Below are 22,890 nucleotides of genomic sequence, written 5' to 3' on the forward strand. Positions count from 1 at the left end.
CATACTTGGATTCCTGCCTCCTTGCTTTGAACTGCATCTCTGCAAGGCCACATTACAGAAGCTAGTTTTGCTAAACACCTGAAGTAAATGTACATTAACTTTCTGTAGCATTCAGTTTGTTGGCATTGGATAGCGTCTACGACAGCATAACAAAAGATTTGTTCGTCTTTATGGCAGTTCTACAAAACTCAAAGCCATCAACAGTAGGGAAAACGTGAGCAGGCAACTATGCTTCTCCTGTGTTGGTTGAAAAGTTGTAACTCTGATATCAGTGACAGATATTTAGCTATGCTAGCCAGATGTTGGGTCCTGAGTCAGCACTGAAATATCCACAGATATTCGTGCTGGCAGGAGCATGAACTGATATAACTCTCTGTAATTCCCTGACACTTGGGTCCAGTGCCACAAGGTCGTTTGCCTTGAACAGCTGCATTTCCAGTGATTTTAAATGTGGTTTCACAGAGGAAACCAAGGGCCAGTGACCATGAGAAACACCAAATCAAACCACTTGGAAACCAAAAATTCAGCAACTGGTGATTTTAGGTTAGAACAGAGGCCGGCAACCTATGGCTCATGAACCACGGATTAGATTTATGGTTAACTGTAACTCTATTAATCCATGTCCTATATTTATCAATTTATCATCTCCCAACTACATCTGCCCATCTGTCCCCGTCACCCCCTGCCACCAGCGTGTGCTGCTCCTTTTTTTCCTGTTGTTTGGTAGGAGGAGCTAAAATGGCTCTTTTGATGTTGAAGGTTGCCCACGCCTGGACTAGGAAATGATAGGCAGTGGATCAAACCACTATGAGACGCAATGCTTTGGTGTTTAACCAATTTTGCCATCGCATGGCGACTCTGGTCCCCATTACATAGTAGTAGTGTTCATGTTGCCATTTGTTTTCCTCTTTTGTGGAATTTGAGCGTGCTAGTGAGTCAGCCAAGGCAGAACTGAGACAATGGCATAAAAGGCTAAAGGGAAATATTGTGTATAAGTGGCAGTGGTAGGAAGCTAACATTAGCATGTTTTGCAATCACTGTACCACAGTACAGTGATGCACACTGCTAACAATGCACTGTAAAAACTCTGAATCTCAAGTTGTTTTTCATTTTGTTTTCTTTGTTCTGTTTAAATGTACGTTATGAGGCTAATGCATTAAAAACAGGCTTTTGTTATTGGGCCTGTTGAAACCCATTTTAATACATGTGACACTCTGAATGTAACTATTATTTATGTGGCTATAAGACATCAGAAGCATTCATTACTTTAATTTAATTAAGTTTGTTTACATTTTTAGTGATAAATATCACAAAAAGGTTTTTGATCACAAGACTTCTTCAGTCTCAGCTGACTGCAGGTTTCCCCAACCTTATAAACAGTACATGTGCATAATGACCAAAACTAGCACCACTGACAAGGTTAGGGAAGATGACCGGGACTGATGAAGGTCGCTTCAGGGACTGAGAAGTGAAGCAAATACAGAAGACAGCTCAGGTTGCAAGAAGTCACAACCTCTCACATGTTCTTGGCGAGTTATCGGTCTTGTGGCTAGTTTCAAGGTTTACTGGCTAGAATGTGGGGCTCATTTTGTAGACAGCGGTCCCAATTAGATTAAAAATGGAGGGTAAAGCAGACTACGCTTTGGCACAGACCTACCTTGTCACTGATGAGCGATGTTCCATCACCACAGAACACCAGCCAGGGTGGGAGTTTGGGAAAGTGCAGTAGCCCCATCACCTATGTTCACACTTAGAGTTACAATATAGAGAACTAAATATGTAATGACACCAACACCCTGCACATAATTCAAAATGAACAATAATCCAGGGGTGTAAATTTCTCTTTATTGCTTCGTTTTTCAAACTAAAAGTGTGATAGGAACTCATGTTTGTTTTGGAAACTGGGAGTTCCAACTTGCAATGTTGCACAGGGGAAGCCCCAGCAAATTACATTTCTACTTTAATGTCTCAAAACCTTATGTGACCAACAAATCACATCAGGCTGTGTCGTCACACAGAGCTGCCTCGTCTGGTGATAGACTTTCTCATTCAAACGACAGAGCTGCCAGGCTGAGGGTAGTCTGCCCCAGCTTTTTGTTTGTTTTTATATTTGACAGATCCCACTTCCAAAAAGCTCTCACAGTCGATCAGTCAATGTGTCTCGAGTTTCAAGTCCTGACAATATTTTCACATTCCTTTCGAGTGAATCACTGCAGCTCTTTCTCGGGCTCAGGCTGTTTATCAGCGGCCCTGCAGCGACATTATGCTTTATTTAAAAACATACAGCAAATGAAACCTACTTTGTTAAAATCTTACATCAGAACAACAACTTTTTTTTTCTTACAACTTTATTAGGAAACATTACACAGGATAATAACATGGGCTTAAAAACATTTTTTTTTTTTTCACAGTGTCTCATAGAGCAAAATGCCTTAAGATTTCCAAATGTCTTTTACAAAATGTTCTTCGGCTCGTTCGCTTTTGTTCCACAAGTTGCAACATCATAGCATGAGGGAAACCACGTGGGAATTGTGCTCATTTGTTTGGACAGCTTCTGCACCCATAACATATGGGTTCACTCCCTCTCAGTGTGTGTGTGTGTGTGTGTGTGTGTGTGTGTGTGAGTCACCAGAAGTGCCTGATGGAAGAAGAAACAGATTACAGACCGAGCAGTGACTATTGCCTCACTCTTCTTTAATGGGTCGGATAAGTTTTTCTGAGAAGATCCCGGAGTGATTTTCTGCATCCTGGTGCTCGTTCCAGCTCTGCTCCCTGACCCCCCTCACCACACCTTCCTCCTGCAAGACACAGTAAACACATGTGAGGACTCAGGGAAACAAATCCACCCTCTGATTAGATACTCGGGACATGACAGTAAGATTTACTAACAGGGTGAAATGGTGCTTCTGAATTCATTTCCACACTGTGTACACAGTGACTGGGAGACCAGTCCGTGAAAGTAAACTCAAACTCAGCCGTGACCAGAAAAGGAGTGTGAAAAGATGCTAGATAACCTCGACATGGAAGTTGAAAGATAATATAAAATTATGAACAACTTAGAAGGTTAACAGTTGTCACTATGGGAAGCCAAATGTGCATTTCCATCTTTTTTTCGGGACTCGTTGAATGCCATTATTATTTAAATATCCTGATCAGAGCAGCTCTTAATATGAATTAATTCTGTTTTTTCTGGAAAACAGGCCTGTGCGTCTCCTGTGTACATTGTTTTGTTGTTGTTGTTCTTAATCATTGTAAGTAAGCTTTTTCTCACAGCATCTGATTACAGACTCCATTCATGCATTTTCTCCCATCCGGGTCTGGGTCATGGGGTAGCATAAGCAGACATTCCCAGACGTTCCTTGATCCCAAGGTAATCTTTCCGGTACATCCTGGGTGGACATATCTGAAACGCCTCATCTAGGAGGTGCACAGGATGCATCGCTGTCAGATGACCCAACCACCTCGACTAGCTCCTTTTAATGCCTGGGAATCAGTAACACTAGTCTGAGCAGCTCCTTAATAAAAGAGGTCTGGGTGAGCCCAGACATCATTCAGACACAGCTCATTTCTGCCACGTGTCTTACTTGTTGTGTGACAACAACAACAAGGCATTCTTTATACTTTATTCTAGCTGCTCCATGCTTCTTCGCCATGGAACTACTTCCACAGTTTTTGTGCAATTTTCACCATTCAAATCTTTAAAAAAAAATCTGCTATTTCTGCTAATGCCAGCTATGACTTTTGGTGCTCAGAACTTCTATACTTTTTGAAATACTAAATTTTTTATGCAATTTTTTTGTCCCATTGAAATGAATGGACCACATTATCAGTGTTGTCACTGATTTTGCTTGCCGGGGTGAGCTGTGCTCAGTGAGATGAACAGCCGTTCTCAGAGCGGGAGGCCCGGGTTCAAATCCCGCTTTTTTCAGTTAACACTTTAGCTTTTTAAACTCTTTTCAACACAAATTTCAGCTTCTTCACCCCTTTTCAGCAAAAATACCAGATTCTGCAGCTGTTTTCAGCACAAACTGTTTTCAATGGAATTTTTTCACCAGTTTTGAGCACAAATTTCAGTTTCTTCACCTCTTTTCAGCAGAATTTTCAGCTTTTCCACCTCTTTCAGTTACCTGAGAACTAGTTTGGCTCAGTGAGATGAGTAGCCGCCTTGAGACCACAAGGTCTGGATTCAAACCCTGCTCATGGCAACATTTCTTTTCAGCTGACAGTTCAACTTTTTCACCTCTTTTCAGTACAAATTTCAGCTTCTTCACCCCCTTTTCAGCAGAATTTTTGGCTTTTCACCTCTTTTCAGCAAACATGTCTGCTTCTTCACTGGATTTCAGCACAGTTTTACTTCTTCAGCTGTTTTCAGCAGATTCCACTACATGGCATTCACACTGCATTTTTGCAGGAAATGCAACTTTTTCTAGTTTTCTTTCAGTCACTACTCGCAGCCATAGGTGAAAGCAGGAATGTAAATAGAACGTACAAAAAAGTACCGAACTGGAAGAGCAGTATCCCCACCCCTGTACTGTACATGGCCTCTCACTCAGAGCAGCTCCATAGGGGAAGCAGAACCTTTCACACTAGTTTGGGCCCTTTTCCCACCAGAGAGGTGAAGTTTCATGTCTCTTTGACCAGATTTGGCAACCAGGGATCAGACCATTAAGGCCTCTTCATCTTACAGCTGCTCAATCCAATTTTTGTTACGGCTGTGACAAAAAGTTAAAGCTCTCTCCAATCCCATGCTTCCAACACCTTGTCATTTTAGTGCACAAGTACATTCACAGTTTTATTTATCCCACCATTTAGTGCAGAAGAGTTAAATGTGGAACACTGTGCATGCCTTGCCCTCAATAGTGGCAACAACTGGCTTTGTAATAGAAACAAATAAATTTAGCATCCATGATGATGCTAACTATAAATGGCTAAAAGCAGATTTTTTTGTTGTGGGCTTGTTTAGTGTAGTAAATGTTAAAATATCACCATGTCATTTTAGTGCACATTCACAGTATTGTTTATGCTAACCATTTACTGCAAAAAAGTGAAGTTAGGTTTAGGGTCATCCTCACTACTGAAGAATTTGGTACCTTGTGTTATCAGAGGCGCAAAATGATGCAAAAGTTCAAAAACATGCAATAAGTAGAACAACAGAAGTGAAATTTTGCTGTGTTGTCATTTGATGTACATCCATAACACGTCATGTGCCATTTCAGACACTCTGCTGTGGATATTCAGAATGCTGAACATAGTCTACTACATCAAACTACAGTGTAGTGTAAACTGCAGTGAATTTTGGTTTGATTATAGATTCTGACGACTATTCCAAGTTGATCAGCACAGCAAACTATGTACAAACTATCACCTCCCTGCAAACGACTGGACTGTTTTGATTTGCTGGTGGGTTGAAATACGCAGGCATGTGATAAAATGCACGTTAGCAAGTACCTACACAGAAAGGCCAGAAACAAACACAGTGGCCTAAATGACATGTCCAGGTCCAGAATGTACAGGATGTGTGTAATCTCTAGAGTGCAATGGGAAGTAAGATATGGTTTACAAGTACACACTACACAAACACACCTGTTGAGTGTCAGCAAGAACCATGATGACATCGCCCTCTTCAAACTGGAGCAGGCCTTCTTCAGATGCTGCGTGACTCTCTAGTGCCACCCCCTGGTGTAAAACAAAGCTGTTTTATTCCACATTACCACACGGCTGTGACGTTTAAAGGCTTAGCTCACGCAAATTATTAAGACTCTCCAGGTTATTTTAGGGGGACTTTACTGTTATAGAAATGTCAGCTGTAGCTGCTTTAAGATTAAGCGTGTACCTTATAGAGGAAGCCTGGTGGACTGGGGGAACCCGAGTCATCTCCTGACTCTAACCCTTCGTCCAAATCCTCCTGCTCCTTAGCAGGTAAGAGGGGGCTTTCATTGGAGCGGAAGGATACACGAGGGGCTGGAACTGGTGCCGGTTTGGTATTGGCCTCCTCTGATGTTGGATCGCTCTCAGCATCCTTATGTGGGGCATCGCCACCAGCAGAATCCGAGGGATCAGTGATCTCCTGGCTTGCTGCTGCCTCTGACTTTGGTTCTCCCTCCTTGCTGTCTTCTGACTGGCTTTCAGCGGGCTCCGACGCAACTGCTGCCTCTGGATTTTGACTGCTCGTGTCGCTGTTGTCATTGTCACATAGCGACTGCCTCTTCGGTGAGCCGGTGCCACTCGAGCTGAGATCGGAATCTGATGAGCTAACACTTTTCGAAGGGATGCTGCTCTCTTCTGCTGGGATGCTTTCTTCAGCGATGTTTTGAGTCTTTGGGACAGGGGAAGAGGGTGCAGCACCTTTGCCGTTTTGGGAATGCACGGAGACGTGGTCAGCTGGGAAAGCGGTGTTGCAGGGTATGGGATTGGATATAACCAGGGACTTTCTCTTCTTTGACTTGCTGCTTGTGCTATTTAAAGAACAAAAGCACATTATTTGTGACAGAGTTATCATTAACACCCCAGCATACAGGAAAGAAAAGAATAAGTGTCCAAAAGTAGCAGAACCCTTTAAATTTAAAGATCTAGAATTTTCTGTGAAATCAGTGGACTTTGTTGCAGTCAAGTATCAGTTTGCTATTCTTGACGCTGAAGCAAACTCCACGTCATTTGCCAAGTGTGGCTTCCTCCCATCTACAAGTTACATTTCTACCCAAAGTTGCACTGAATTCGGTGATGAATGCAGGCAAAAATCAACAGACAACAGTCCTACAGTGTTTTAGCCAACCTCAGTACTTGTAGAGTTCTGTTTTAGGTTATTTTCCTGTTAAAGGAGCAATGACCTGCAACTGCAACAGAGTTCTTGAACACTCTTGACAAGTTTTTTGCCTCAGAACACCTTTATAATTTGATCCAATTCAACTAATACTGCACAGCATCAAGCAGACACATCTGGGCCTATAGTATACCTGACATTTAGCCCTAATGAGAATGAGCTGTGGCTAAGATGTGTCAGCAGCACTGTGAGAAATAGCCAAAAGTGCATCAAAGAAAAGTGAACGCATGGGCCAAATATTATTGCATAACATATCTTAGACTCCTCTGTGTTTCATAGTGAAAGATTTTTACTCGTAATACCTAACATGCCTCACCAAAAAGCTTTAAATGGTTTAATCGAAGGTGCAAATTTGTTGTTTTTTCCCCCCATACAAAAATAATTAATAAACCAAAGCAGTACTATATATTCTGAAGCCTGTGGTTGACACACTGGAGAAATACTTTAGGACACTTTTAGGATTTTTGAGATTCTCAAAATGCTTTGAATTTAATTTGTCTTTAATTTAAATGATGGTAGTTTTCACACTGAAAAAGCAAGGCCTTCCGGCTTAATGAAGAGCTAAAATGGATCCACATCATCCCCCTCTACAAAGTTTCATTGTCTACAACAGGGGTGGGGAACTGCAGGCTTCAAGGGCCGGTGTCCTGCAGGTTTTAGACCCTGGGTCAACACATCTGAATCAAATGATTAGTTCATTACCAGGCCTCTGGAGAACTTCAAGACAAGTCGAGGAAGTAATTTAGCCATTTAAATCAGCTGTGTTGGATACATCTAAAACCTGCAGGACACCGGCCCTTGAGGCCTGGAGTTCCCCAACCCTCAGTCTACAAGATAGGAAGCACTGAAAGTGGATGCTAGTTTGAGATTTTGTTGTTTGTTGAGTTACAGCCCATTTAAAGATCCAGTATGGGCAAAAATCGCAACCTGGTTTACGAAAAACACGAAGAACAATCTCCCAGAAGCATCAGTACAGGATGCAAGTTAGAAAAAATTGTGGTCAGAGACAAAAAAAAAAAAAAAGTGGTTAGAGTATTTCATTTAATTTGGTTTCATGAAGAACTGAGCGTTCTTATACGAATACAAACACTTTTGTGCCAAACCCTTGCATGTCTGTGTCATTTATTTCAAAGATAAAACTTTTGCAAGGCTATGTATGCAACACCTTCCACTCGCCTATGTGGCCATCTTATCGCTTCCGACACAGAAACAAACAACTCTAAAAACAAGTGTCCACATTTGGGCAACACAATGAGAGCAATGGAGGTCTCTACTGTGCACGCAAACCCACATTATCTCCCATTGTTTTCATCTCCTCTCAGCTGTAAGAACCATTTTAGCATCTTTCAGTTATTATTTTGGTTTCACGGGAGACTATTTTAAGCCTGAGAGACAGAGTTTGTATGCGTTTCAAGACAAGACATTTCTTAATGCGCACACAGCTGCCACAAATGATGCAACATGTGCAGCAGAACACCCTACCTGTTCAGGCCCTTGATGATGAAAGCTTTGCCCGAGTGTTGAGTCTCCAGTTTCTTCATCACATTGTACAGCTCACGGTTCAACTGTAAACACAAGCACACCGTCCACCTTCAATTCACATTGCCGGTGAGAGAGTGAGGAAGTTGAAGGCGATGTGTGACATCTTACCCCGCTCATTTCTTTATAGAAAACATCCCTCAGGTTGGAAATGTTTTCGAAGACCGTCACATAGCAACCTATCCGACTGCACAGACAAAAAGACAAAGTTGAACTTTCAGTTTGTCCACATGACACTTTTCTTAGGTTCAGTTATACTGGCTGACGTACCTTTAAACATATAAGCCACGTAAATATTGGTTCACATCTTTCTCTTTTAATTCAGCTGTTCTTAGTCTCTTTGCTACATGTGTATAAAATCAAGCACCTAACTATGCAGTCTACCCTTTATAAACATGTGAAATAATGGATTGTTCTAAAAGGTTAACTGAATGCCAGTGTGGTACCGTAATAGGGTGCTACCACTGCAAAAAGTCCATTTGTGGAATGTCTTCCCTCTTAAATATTCCACAATCAAGTAGTGTTATTGCAGTGTGCAAGCCTTTAGGAGTCACCGCAACTCAGCCACCAAGTGGCAAACCACATGAAGTATTAACATCAGCACAGAAACTCCACACTGGGAGTTTCATGGCATGGGTTTCCACGGCCGAGCAGCTCCTGTAGGTGTAACGTGAAGGTGACCCGGGACTTGTCAATATAGTGTATACCCTGTCATCTCAACTTTGTATCCAATACAAACACAAAAGCTCCCAAAATAATAAAAATCTGTATAAATTTAATCTGAAAGGTGATTTCATATAAGAATGGTCGAAATATGCAAGTCTTAAAAACCTACATCCATATTCTACTTTTATTTATCCACTCATGATCCAGATTCCCACTGAGATTCCACTGAGCTAGTTCTGTGTCTACTTGCTGCTGAATCATACCTCTGATGGAGAACAGGCAGCTCCTCGCGCAGCTCGTTATTTATTTCTTCAAAGACATTCTGAGCTTTGTTGAATTCCTCTTCTGCCTGTTAAGGAGGATTTAAAAGAAGAAAATACAGTCGAGATCAGACGTCTTTGTCAGCGGCACACTGCACGTCTGTGCTGCGCAGGCTTTAACAGTAATGTTACCTTGGCTATTTTAGCTTCATCCTTTTTCTTTGCACCCTGCAGCGCCTCCAGGTGGTGTCGTGCTGAGTCATAGTCCACCAGTTTTCGTCCACGCTTGGCAACTCGTTCCTGAAAAAAACAGTTTTTCAAAGTGAACACAGAAATTCAAAGACCTCTTAGCACCTGAGAGACCAAAGTAGCTGTTTTAGCATCGCCTTGCAGTTCTGCAGGACTCATTTGAGCGTCGGCTTACCTTGACTTCAGGAAACTGGCTTGTATAGTTCTCCATGGTGCGGACAAGCTGGTCATTTATCTTCTCTTCGTAGTCGTTCCACAGCAAGTCTTCACTCTAAGAAAAACAGATGGTGCCACATTAGAGTTAAAAACTCTTGTTCCCATTGCACTAAGCCACAAATATAGGCAAGCATACAAACAGTGTTGCACATTATGGAAAGCTTCAGTCGCAGTTTGTCCAATGTGAGAGCTGACTTACTAATGGAAACCATCCCATCCACAAAATAATTAGTGACAAGGCCCTCGCTTTATAGTTGACAGTTAGTCAACAGTGGACATTCCAGGCTTTGGTGTGTAATTTAACCCAGTACTCGCCCAATGCTCTCCATCCATTGTTATTTCATCCTTACAAAGATATTTTTATTGACATTCCATGGTCTGTGTTTGACATATTGCTGCTTTAACTAGCATTAGTCTAATTTTGAATGTCTCATATAAATATTTAAGACAACTATAAAATTTGCATTTCCTGCAAAAATGCTGTGTGAAGCTGTACGGCTGAAGCTGTCTGCTGAAACTAGCTGAAAAAGCTGAAAAGTTGTGAAAACTGTAATAACTTTGCAGAAGCATAACAACTTAGCAAAGATGTAATTACTTAGCAGAACTGCAATAACTTAGAAGAAACATAATACTTGGCAGAAACACTATAACATAGCAAAACTTAGCAGAAATATTGTAACTTAGCACAAACATGATAACTTCTCAGAAATACAGGAATTTAGGAGAATTATTATATTTAGCAGAAATACTATAATATAATATAATATCTGTATTCAATGGGTATAACTTGCTTGACTCTTTGACTCTAGATGACGGTACTTTTAGCTGCTCCTTTATTTCCCATGAGGTCACCACACCAAACAGAACCACATGTTTGATTTGGCAGAAATTTTACACTGGATACCCGTCCTTACTCACACTCCCATTTATCTGGGATTGGGACCAGCACTAGCAGTACTCTAGCTTGTGACCCGTTCCTTTCTCCTCCCAGAACCAGGGATATTTCATTTGTAAGGCGAATTTCTTCACAACTACATCACAGCACAGTTGAGTTCAGCTGTGCAGTGGCAGATATACCTGCTCACTGTAGCAACGATGTAGGTAAACATAATTATTGAATTTCAGACTGTTTGTTTTAGCCAGAGACTCCGTGTCAACTCTTTGCATTGAGCAGCTGGAGAGAACTGCATCTAGAAGGACTTTGGAATTAAGCAGCTCAAGACAGAAAAATAATATCCAAACTCTCCTCATGAGTTTCTGGACCTCACACCAGAGAGTGAACTTGCATTTAAATGTGGGCATTTGTTAGTACATGTTGCATGAAGGTCACTAATATTTTAAAGAAGTGTGTGATTCCAGCCAGTGAAACATATTGATGACATGATCCACAGTAGTCCTAAGTAAAAACTGTATCAGTAGGATTCAGTTCAATTCTATTCTATTTATGAATCGCCAAATCACAGTCAACATCACCTAAATCAACAATCACCTCAAGGTGCTTTAAACTGCAAGCTAAAGACTCCGCAATAATGCACAGAAAACTATCTATCAGATGACCCCCTGTCAGTAAGCTCTTAGCGACAGTGGGAAGGAAAAACTCCCTTTTAACAGGAAGAAACCTCTGCCACTAGCATTCTTAATAATGGCCAGCAGGGGGCAAATCCTTTATAGTCTGGTTGTACAGAAATCTATGGAAAAATTAGCCTTCTTCTCAATTAATCCATGCCCTCAGTAAACAATTTTCGTATCAGTTTATTGCCCCATTTGCTCGTTTGTAGTCATGGCGAAGACAAATAATGCCCAAATTGTAAATTAGAGTTAGTAGATTGACGACAAAGAAGGGCTGGCCTAACTTGTGACTGATAAGTGTTCAAACAGTCAGATCCCAATCTGTGCTTGTGGCATTTAGCTACCATGCCACAAGGGGGGGGGGCACACAACCAAAGTGGGACTTCCCAAATAAAACAGTGGCTGCATCATAATCCTACTTCTGTTATAACAGCGAGATCTTTCACTCCATCCCAGTCCGATTCATAGATGTCGCTCAGCGTCTGGGATAGCCGCTTAGATGTCTCATGCATGCCTGTAAAAAGGAAGAAAAAAAAAGAAATTTAAAATGTAGTCATGACTCCATGGGAATGAGCCCATCTACCTTCTGGCAGCACAAACAGCACCACGGTGGTATTGTTTTTAATGTTTCTGGTGCTGCTGCTGCACCCACATTACAAAGGCCAAAACAACACTAGTTTCCTGACTGGAGCTCACAATGCAGGCGCAAAAGCTGACAACATGAAAAACAACGGTTTCTCATACATGACTCACATATGCGATGCTGCGTCTGATATTTTTTTTTAAGGCGGGATCAGGGATCTTTACAACTTGGTAGCGCAGACAGGATTGCAAAAGTCTCCCACAAAAAAATAGAAGACTTTCACTTCCCTAGTTTTCAACTTCTCCCCTCAGTAAGACTGGGGATTCAATCCATGCTTTGCAAACCCACCTTTCACTGCTGCATAGTAGGCTTTGACATCTTTAAACAACCTGCTTCCGTCGATCTGCGTGCAGGAAGAAAGGAGAAAAGTTCAATTCAGTGACGCCCAGTAACAGTTGGACAATATAAGAAAATTGTGCTGCATCATTTCCTTGACATCAGTGTGCTTCAGCTGGACTGCAGGCTGTTAGTTTGCTGTGAAACTCTCTCTGCATCAGTTTGCTTGACATCGCAGCTCCTTGCAGTCTCACCACAACTTGGAGCTTAAATTAAATAACAATCACAATATCTTATGTGGTTTTTGTGAAGTGAAAGCAGCATGGAGTGTCAGTGGGTAGACTTCCTTCCTGTTGCTCTTCGGCAACTTCCCTGCAGTATGTAGTGTAGTTGTTTGCCACTCGGTGAACTTAAAACCTGAGCAACAGAAGCCCAACAGTGGCAGCGATTACAGTATTAATACAGTAACATGGAATACAGATCACCAGTACGCAACAATAAATGAAGGCATTTTGTTACTTTTAAAATGAAAGTGGTTTTGCTTCCTCTTTTCTAAATTTTAAATAGTCTACATTTAGAGCTGTTCAGAAAGGCCAGTCTGAGGCTTTCAGTTCGTCAGCCTGTAAAAACCTTTCTTAAATGACAGCTCTTTCACAATTTAGGGTAATGGTGCACACAGATCTCTAGGGGAGACATAGTAAGTCGTATTTACACAGAACAGATAAGAAAATAGGCAGGAGCTCTGTCTTGCATTTCCTGTTTTCAAGGCCAGGATGATTGCCTGAACTTGTGAGTTGGCACGTCAGTGCAGGGAAAAAAAGACACAAAACACTTTTTGGCCCTGTTGCAATTATGTGAAGAATTTTGGTAAAAGGAAACAAATGAGCTTCGAGATTAAAGATGTTAAAGGGGTTTTATCAAGGTTGTAGAGCAGAAAGCAGAAGACTACCATTTAGAAACTGTGGTTACGCTGTTGGAGTACCTGCTGTTTGTTGAGGTTCTGGGAACAGAGCTCAAACTGCTCATCTTTGGTTTCCATAGTTTTGCCCAGTTTCTGAAGGACCTGAAAGCATTAAAAAAAAAATCAGATTGAGTAAATTTTAACAATATGCCACGAGAGGTTTCTACAGATTGTGCTCATACAGATTAAAGTTAAACTATATCAAAGCCTGCCTACAGGTGTTGTAGAGTACATGCAAGTGCAACTAAATAATATCGCCTAAAGTTGGAATTTGAAGAAAGCAAATAGAAAAATTAGGAACTGCAAGTAGTAAGTTCATCAGACCTCACCTAATTTTACCAATATTTAGCAGGTATAACACACCTGAATCTCCCACAGAACTGTTGAGTTACTTTATTGGTGATTGTTTGTGTTGTGTAGTTCAGCTCCACCATTTGTAACGCCTTTTTTTTTTTTTTTTTTTTACACTATATAAATGCAATAACATTAAACCTAATTCATTGAGTTTTCCTTCACATGATGTTTTTGCAGATACTGTATATTAGGTCCACAATGATGCGTAGGCAGTCCAACATGTAGTAAAAAAAAAACATTTCAGCTTGGTCCTCTAGTTATTTAGTAGCTCTGCTTCAAGGGCGCCCACAACAGGAGAGCTCCGACATTCCCTCACATTCAAATGGTCTGTTTAGTGCATAGACTGTAAACAAAAAACGGCTCCCATCACATCACCAGTGGTTTACAGACTTTCATTCTGAAAGTTCAAGATTGGCATTTTGGCTGCCGCCAACTTGATGTTTTGAAACGAGACAAGATGAGCTAAGAAACCAAAGGATCCTGAATGCTCATACTGCAGCACCTTGCTAATCACATGGTAGGCCCACCCTAAATCACACCCTGCATTGTCATCTGTTCTGAACCTAAGAAAGACCGTAATTTACAAGATTAACATCATGCTTTTTTCACTAAGACTTGAAACCAGCATCTGTGTCCAGACGTTTACTGAGGTCACAGACATGTAGGATATGTTCAACATGTCTGATCTGCAACCAGCCATGTTGCCCCCTGACAGCCATTAGAAAGTTTACACCACTTTGTCACCACCTTTAAAATACAATCTATGACCAAATTACATATTTTTTTAAAACTATATATTAAACTCTGCCTCCAGCATCTGGCTGCTGAATCACTGAATGATGAATTTTTGAGGCTCAAATTGAAAAAAAAACAACAACTTAAAAATAGGTTTTGCAAACACAGAAAATACAGATGACTGTTGATTCTTTAAAGGTTTGTGACTACGACATGCAGTGATACACACACTTTCAACATAACAAAATAAACCTGTGTAATGTAAAGTGGATCTATCTGACAGTGTGGATATACTGACCTAACCAGACTAACACTCTACATAGAGCACCATTTACACCCGTCCCAAAACTTAACCAGACACATGTGGCTAACTTTTTCTGAGCCCTTCACAGCCCAACGAGTGCAGCTGTTTGAAACCTCTGACTTGAAATCTGCATATAAAAGCTCTCATCATCATGCCCATTCTTTAATTTACCACCACAGAAATCACAGAGTAGCCCCAAAACAGCCCTTTAGTCTTCACTGTACCGAAAAAGCAAGCCTTTGTAGCTGCTGCTTTTAGGTGGAGTGGTGAATTCAAGTTTGTTGACCACAAACCGAGAAAGACACAGCTAGTGAGAGGAAGTGCACAGTCAGGAAGTAGCAGCATTTCTGTGTCCGCACACAGCTGCATAGCAGTGAACAACAGCATGTTGCTCAGACGGGGGAAATCTAAGCTACCGTTTTATTAGTGGTTAAAAAAGGGGCCAGTTTAGTGAGGTTAACGGTGAACCCACACGCATGAACTGGAGTAAGTGGCTAAGTCTGGTACAGCACAGTGTGCAGACTGCTTTGAATGCTGTCTTGTGGTCAGGATCACAGTGCGTAAACGCGTCCAGATTGATTGATGCCCTTACAAACCATGCAACGAAACACAGCTGAAAAGACGGCAGTGATGAAGTCGAGCAGTTCTCTCACACACACACACACTGATTACAAAAGTGAAATCAGTGGGGGATTTTTTTCAACCAATCACCCTGCTTAGAAGCGAAACACGATTTCAGAAGCCTGTCATCGTGATGCCAAGGTCTCTCTCCCTCCCTCATACTGGCTTTTCCAGCCCTCAACACCGAGCAGCTTGATAAAACAAGCTCAATATGTCCGTCTCATAGTTTAACAGAGCCGTGGCAGTGACTTTCGGCCACTGTCAAGAAGTTGCGTGGGCTCAGTGAAACTTTTTTAAAAAGTGGATCTCCTCTGGCTCACCTTCTCCTGGGCTCGATTCAAGGACTTCTGGACCCGTTTCGCGAAGATTCCGGCTCCAGCCTGGAGGTTCGGGCCCATCTTATTCTCCGCCATCGTCAGCTGTCGCGCTGTCTCTCTCTCCTCCCTGACTGCTGTGCGCTTCCTCCGTGCGATTCAACTGCGACTTCAGCTGTTGTAGGCGGAGGTGGAGCAACACAATGTCAAAACGCGCGCGCGCAGCCAGAGACCAGTCAGCTCGTCCTGTTGCGACTTGTCAAAGAAATTAGGCCATTTGGAAACGTTCCTGCGTGTTTTCATCTGCTGAAAACACGTCACGTAAGAGTTGAGAAATCCACTCCTGCACCTGCGGCCAGGTAAACTCTTCCAGCGAAAACTCACCTGAAAATTATGTGCGTAAATTACGCTTCTGTGGTGCAGCGCAGCTGATTCAGCGACGTGACGTAGGCGGGCAGGGTGAGGGTTAGCGGCAGCAGATGATGCTGCCAATTATTTTTATTTTTTCAAAGAGAATTACACAAGACCTCACGTATCAGCCTTTCATATTATATATATATATGTCTGACCGGAGATTTCTTTACGGTCGAATATTGTTATTCATATATAAAGGAATAATCGGATCTGTACGCTTACTGGCCACTTCATTAGGTACTTTTTATAATGTTCAAATAATTATAAAAAGCTAATGGTGGTTCGATTCCATCGGAGTATGAATGTGTGTGAATGTTAGTAAGCACTAGAAGCATAGAAGACAGTGCTTGTGTGAATGGGTGAATGTGGCATGTTGTATAAACTGCTTTGATACTCCGGGAGAGTAGAAAAACGCTATATAAGAAACAGTCCATTACCATTAGCTGTTCAATCACATGTTCAATCACTTGAATAGCCTTTCTTGCCCATCAAGAATGGGCAAGAAAGGCTATTTAAGTGACTTTGAATATGGCGTGGTTGTTGGTGACCAGACGGGCTGGTTTGAGTATTTCAGAAACTGCTGACCTACTCGGATTTTCCAACACCACCATCTCCAGGGTTTGAAGAAGATATTTAGTGAGCAGCAGTCATCTGGGCAAAATGCTCAGAAAGCTGCTGTTGATGTCACAGGAGAATGACTAGACAGTTTGGAGCTGATAGGAAGACAACAGTGACTCATACAACCGCTCGTTACAACCAAGGTATGCAGAAGAGCATCTCTGGTCAAACCTTGAAGCAGATGGTCTACAGCAGCAGAAGACTACACCGCGTGCCACTCATGTCAGCTAAGAAGTCCATACAGGCTCACTGAAACTGGATAATAGATGGATAATGGAAATACGCTGTCTTGTCTGATGAGTCTCAGTGTTTGCTCTAACATTCTGAACTTGGTAGGGTCAGAATTTGGTGTAAGCAACATAAATGCATGACTTCACCTGCTTTCTATCAACAGTTCAGTACACTGGTGATCTAATGGTGTGGAGGACGTTTTCTTGGCACACTTTGGGCTCTTTAGTACCAACTAAACATCATTTAAATGCCACAGCCTAGCTGAGTATTGTTGCTGGCCACTTCTGTCCCTTTATGATCACAGTGTACCCATCTTCTGACATGGTACAAAGCTCAGATCATCTGACACTGGTTTCTTATACATAACAATGAATTTGCTGTACTCAAATGCCTCCACTGTCACCAGATTTTAATCCAAAACTGCACCCCTGCGATGTGGGGAAATAAGAGCGTTGCATCATGGATGTGCAGCAACTGTGTGATGCTATGAGATCATTATGGCTCAAAATCTCTGGGGAGTGTTTCCAGCACTTTGTTGAATCTATTAAATGGCTGTGTGTAGTTTGAAAGAGCCATCTGTGATCTTTAAACCACAACAATCTAGCCACATACATAAAATGTGATTAGGTGGAACTGCAATGTCTATCTTGGCCACTGTATTCAAGATGATGAGTCAACATGGCGGCTTACACAAACTGGCGCCTGCTCCTATGTATTTTTAAGATGTAATTACACCCTAATCAGTGTGTCAACATTGTACAACATAATCAATGTACAATGTTTTTAAATAACCTAATAAAATTATTTATTGCTTCCTTATGAGCACAGCAGTTACTTAAAAGTTATTTAAAACAACAAGATTATATCCATTTAAAAGAAGGCGTCACTAACAGCAGCTAACAGCAGCTAACAGCAGCGCTCCCCAGCAGCAAGCTTCACGGACCATCTCCAGTCAGACTCTTTCACAAAGTTTTACAGCCTCCTCCAGAGTAAACAAACACGGACACATATTGACACATGCCGTGAGCTTCCTGACAGCCTACACTCGCTACAGATGAATGGCTGCCAGAGCTTTTTGTTCTACAGTGGCTACTGTAGCTAGGACTAAGGTATACTTGCCATATTGGTTGCTTTGCTCAACACCCACACAGGGGGCACACAGCTAGCATAAAAACATCATTGTACGCTTGAATTGGGAAGTGGTAAAACAGAATTCAGCTGCAATCTGCTGACATCTAGTGGTGATATTTTAGACATTGTAACTTTAAATCTTTTTAAAATGACAATACTTTGAATATTTTCCATAATTACATGTTTCATCCAGCTGGTGTTTTCACATTTCTACTTAAATGCGAATAAGTTGTTCTGTTTTCACAAACTTCTTTGTTATTAGCTTACATACAATGCAGTAAAAAAATATTCACCTCCTTCCTTTTTTGCATATTAGTCACACTTACATGCTCCAGATTATCAAATACATTTTAAGATTAGACAAAGATAACCCAAGTTAAAATACAGTTCTTAAATGATTTTATTTATTAAGGGGAAAAAGTTATCCAAACTTACCTGATCCTATGGGAAAAAGAAATTCCTCCTAAACCTAATGACGGTCTTGAAGTCCAGTCAAGTTTTTGCATTAACTGGCAATTAGTTGTCCACAATGCTCTTTTTTGCAGAACTGGTTTCAGCCACATTTGAGATTTTGCAAGCATGAACGGTCTGTTTAAGTTTATGGTAAAGCATCTCAGTCAGATTTATATTTAACTGCTTATTATTTTGCACCTTTTAAAAATATAAATCCTCTATATCTACATTATAACATGGTACATAAGTAATCAATAAACCCAATCCAGTACTATGTATTTTTATTTCAGCAAAGAACATCAATGCCTGTTTAAACACTTTGCACGACAGTTATTCCAGGCAATCAACTCTCCCTATTAAAAAAAAAAGGATTCCTGGAAACTGCTCTGACTTCCTAACACGTTTTCTGATAGGAAGCTATTGACACATCTCCTTCTTGACACTATGACTAATATGTTATGATACATCCTACAGCATAATAACAGAACAAGGTCAGACAATCACGGCTGATTGTTAAATTCAGCTAATATTCACAGAAGGCTGTTTAATTAGACCTTTAGGGAACTTTAAAGCTATTTGGGAACTATTGTTAACCCTGCTGTCCTCATTTATTTCTTATTCTGTTTGTGATGAAGATTATGAAGAAAGTACAAATTCTGGGAAACTCTGTGAACACATGAAGTGTGGGCAGTAGATCAAGTTTTACTGGCTCCATATTTTGCTATCTTGATGGGGATGGTGATAGGCTCATTTTAGTTACTTTGTATAATATTTTAGCTTCATCTAGCTGTAACTTAACATATCTAATTATTAATTAATTAATATTATATGAATATCTCACATGTACAAAAATAAATGTAATAGTGTATGAATAAATGTCACCAAAACTTGTTATACATTCGTCCTACTATCCAGTATCTGGATGTTACATGTTAATGGTTTATTGCCATGCTTTAACAAAGGTGTGGTCGTACTGGGGAAATACAGTCGTAACCACATACCAGTGCAGCAACTTATAGGTGTGTGTGTGTACTTGTATTACTCATTCATTTTGTTGGGACAGACCTCAGTGAAAAACATGTATCAATCATGTAAAGTTAGTTTTAGGTTAAGATGAGGACAAGTAGCTATAGTGTGCATTAGAGTGAGGAGGTGATTTATTTCACTGCTAAGTGATTAAAAGTTCCTTCTAACTTCATGTGGACAGAAGGTTTGTTTAGAGTTATTGTAGGGTGGATGTTTCTGCCTTTTGGGGACATTTTGGCAGGTCCTGGAGAAACAAAAACATCTGTTGTTGGGTTAGTGACTCACAGGTAAACACCATAAGCCTTAAAATATTTCTTAAAAATCCATCACTTGATCCAACTATCCCAGCTATAGGCCAATCTCCAAACTTCCTTTTATCTCAAAAATTCTTGAAAGAGTAGTTGTAAAACTACTGTGGACTATTAGGGCCAAATTAAGAGAAATAAATATATTATTGATCATTTTGAGAAAAATGTGGAGATTATACTTATTTCAAAGCAAACTGGTGTGGTTGCTGTACCCTCTAAAAATGCCTTCTATAGATGAATTAGTAAGATTGTATTTCAGAATAGTTTTAGTTACAAGGAAATGATTTCTCTTTTAGCACATAAACATAGTGTTGTAATCAGTATGGGGACTGGAAAGATGCTCCAGAAAGCTGCATCGGATCAGATGTGGAAGAGCTGATTTGTACAAAATGAAATGTCTGACAGTGGAGAGATGCAAGGATATCGATGGTTACACCCTCATACACTAAAGAGGATGTATGCTGTGTCACAAGACAACTGATCAAATTGTTTCAGTAACTCATCTACACAAACCATTCTGTAGATTGTATAGCAGACAGTTTTGGCTTGAAGCAACTGTAACCTCCACACTTTTTTGACTTTTTTCTCAAAATGATCAATAATATGTATATTTTTTCTTAATGTAGCCCTAATTTGTATAAAACCGCTAACTGATCATCTGCAGATGAATGGTTTATTTAAAAAGTTTCAGTTCTTCACAGCACAGAAACAGCATTAGTGAAGGTTATAAGTGATCTTCTTATGGCCTCTGACAGTGGACTCATCTATGTGCTTCTCTTTTTAGACCTCAGTGCAGCTTTCCACATTATTGAGGTGCTGCACTGTAGTGGTTTGACTCATATCGATCGAAAAGATTCTGATTTGTTCATGTAAATGAAGAGTTTTCTTCACACAGAAAAATTATCCTGCGCTAGGTCCAATTCTGTTTACATAATACATGCCTCCCTTAGACCACAGGTGTCAAACTCCAGTCCCCGAGGGCCCGTGTCCTGAAACTTTTCTTTATGTCCCTGCCGCAACACACCTGAATAAAATTAGTAGGTCATTAGCAAGACTCTATACACTTGATTGTATGCTATTGACTTTCTATAGAGTCTTGCTAATGACCTACTAATTTTATTCAGGTGTTGCGGCAGGGACACATGTAAAAATTTCAGGACACCGGCCCTCGGGGACTGGAGTTTGACATCTGTGCCTTAGACCAGCAGTCTCCAACCTTTTTTGCGCCACAGACTGGTTTATGTCCGACAATATTATAAATACATAAATACAACAAAATAAAACCATTACCGGTACCAAAAAAAAATAAGATTCCTTCAATGCAAGGCATCTGCTATGCAAATGATACCCGACTTTATCTATGCATGAAGCCAAATGACACACACTAATTAGTTAAAAGCAGGAATGTCTTAAAGACATAAGGACCTGGATGACCTCTAATTTCCTGCCCCTAAATTTAGATTAAACTGAGGTCCTTGTACTCTGTCCTAAAAATCTTATAAATACGGTCTCTAACTAGATACTTGGTCTAAATGGCATTACTTTAGCCTCCAGTAACACTATACTATAAATGGTAAATGGCCTGCATTTGTATAGCACTTTACTTAGTCCCTAAGGACCCCAAAGCGCTTTACACTACATTCAGTCATTCACACACAGGTGATGGCAAGCTATGTTGTAGCCACAGCTGCCCTGGGGTGCACTGACAGAGGACACTGGCGCCACCAGGCCCTCTGACCACCACCAGCAGCAAACATGGGGTTAGTATCTTGCCTAAGGATATTTGCCATGCAGCCAGGAGGCAGCCTGGGATCGAACCACTGACCTTCTGATTAGTGGCTGATCTGCAGCCACCCCCTATAAAAAATAACATGAAGTCATTTTTGACCAGCTTATGACTTTTATTGTGAATGTTAAACAAAAATGACACAATGGGCTTATTTGGCTTCAGCTTCCAGGCTCCCATTTTGCCTTTATGAGTTAGATAGTCTCTCTACTTTTAAGATTAGGCTTAACACTTTCCTTTTTGCTAAACCATATAGTTAGGGGTGGATCAGGTGACACCGAATCCTCCCTTAGTTATGCTGCAATAGTCTTGGCCTGCTGCTATTATCAATCTCTGGTTCTCTTATACAGTGTGTCTTCTTTCCTGTCTTCCTCTCATCACTCCCAACCAATCACAGCAGATGCCCACCCCTCCCTGAGTCTGTTTCTAATTGAGGTTTCTTCCTGTTAAAATGATTTTTTCCTTCCCACTGTCACCAAGTGCTTGCTCATAGAGGGCCATTTGATTGTTGAGGTTTTCTATGTTGCTTCTATACTATTGTAGGATCTTAACCTTACAGTATAAAACACCCTGAGCCGACTGTTGTTATGGTTTGGTGAATACCATATATGAATAATACAAAATTGAAATATTGGTTTATGCATGTCTTTATCAATCTATCATCTTGTCTATGTTCTTTCTTCAGAAACCAAAAAAATCGAGAGAAAAACATTTGTATTAATATTGGTTTACGTAGTTTTTATTATTTTAAATTAAAGTGTATTTAAGACATGACGTTTTATTATTAGGGTTACTGAACTTTTAACAGAAATTGTGCTACAGAGTGGACATCTGGAGTTTGCCATAGGAAGTTGTGACAAAAGGAAGGAATAGCCCGTTTAAGAAGGAAGAACCTGGAAAATTATTACGGCGAAAATGTACCTGTGGCACACTTACCAGCAGATGGCGGTAGACACCAGCCTGTAAGCGTTACAGGACCCACAATTAGACAAGTAATATTCACAATACTGCTGAAATACTCAGGGGCTAGGGGCTCACACGGTTGTCAGCTTAGCTTTCTGTTGCTGTCAAACGTCAACAATACATCAGTACATTCCTGTACAGCTCCTCTTCAATTCACTCCTGTCTTGAATTAGGATTAGCTGTCTTCCGGAGACGCCTGTAGGCCCCCAACTTGTGTTAGCGTCCCCTTAACTGACAGTTGCTACTTATTTTTTACGTAGATGCGCGTTTAATTCTAAAATACTTTATTTTAAGCGGAATATTTTGATTGCATAACAGTTCTTGTACTTTACGGCAGGTAATTAGCCGACCCTGTGACGTTTATAGTTAGAGGCGTTTTATAGCACGAGGTTTCCCGAGCGGGAGGGGTTCTTCCTGCCCGTAGTGATTACCA

General features: G+C 40.8%; 1 protein-coding gene across 2 annotated transcripts; it reads right to left on the reverse strand.

Annotated features, from left to right (window-relative positions):
* Positions 1–1,834: 1,834 nt before the first annotated feature.
* bin2b (bridging integrator 2b) lies at positions 1,835–22,774 on the reverse strand. Of its 2 annotated transcripts, none has more exons than XM_086291293.1 (12): positions 22,431–22,774; positions 13,221–13,301; positions 12,251–12,305; positions 11,739–11,833; positions 9,710–9,805; positions 9,478–9,585; positions 9,289–9,374; positions 8,471–8,546; positions 8,303–8,385; positions 5,834–6,455; positions 5,584–5,676; positions 1,835–2,798 (listed from the first exon to the last, which is right to left on the reverse strand). In XM_086291293.1, exons 2-12 carry the CDS (start codon positions 13,275–13,277, stop codon positions 2,685–2,687), a joined length of 1,485 nt encoding a protein of 494 aa, XP_086147419.1. In that variant the 5' UTR covers positions 13,278–13,301; positions 22,431–22,774; the 3' UTR covers positions 1,835–2,684. The 2 variants fall into 2 exon arrangements, with proteins under 2 accessions (XP_086147419.1, XP_086147418.1); XM_086291292.1 differs by lacking the exon at positions 22,431–22,774 and adding an exon at positions 15,534–15,896 and having other exon boundaries at positions 1,836–2,798.
* Positions 22,775–22,890: the final 116 nt, after the last annotated feature.

Source organism: Aulonocara sp. 'chitande type north' Nkhata Bay, linkage group LG5, assembly GCF_057382095.1.
Source record: "Aulonocara sp. 'chitande type north' Nkhata Bay isolate Kocher_YH1m ecotype deep benthic linkage group LG5, A_spYH_male_GT1.1, whole genome shotgun sequence".
NCBI classification, from domain to species: Eukaryota; Metazoa; Chordata; class Actinopteri; order Cichliformes; family Cichlidae; genus Aulonocara; species Aulonocara sp. 'chitande type north' Nkhata Bay.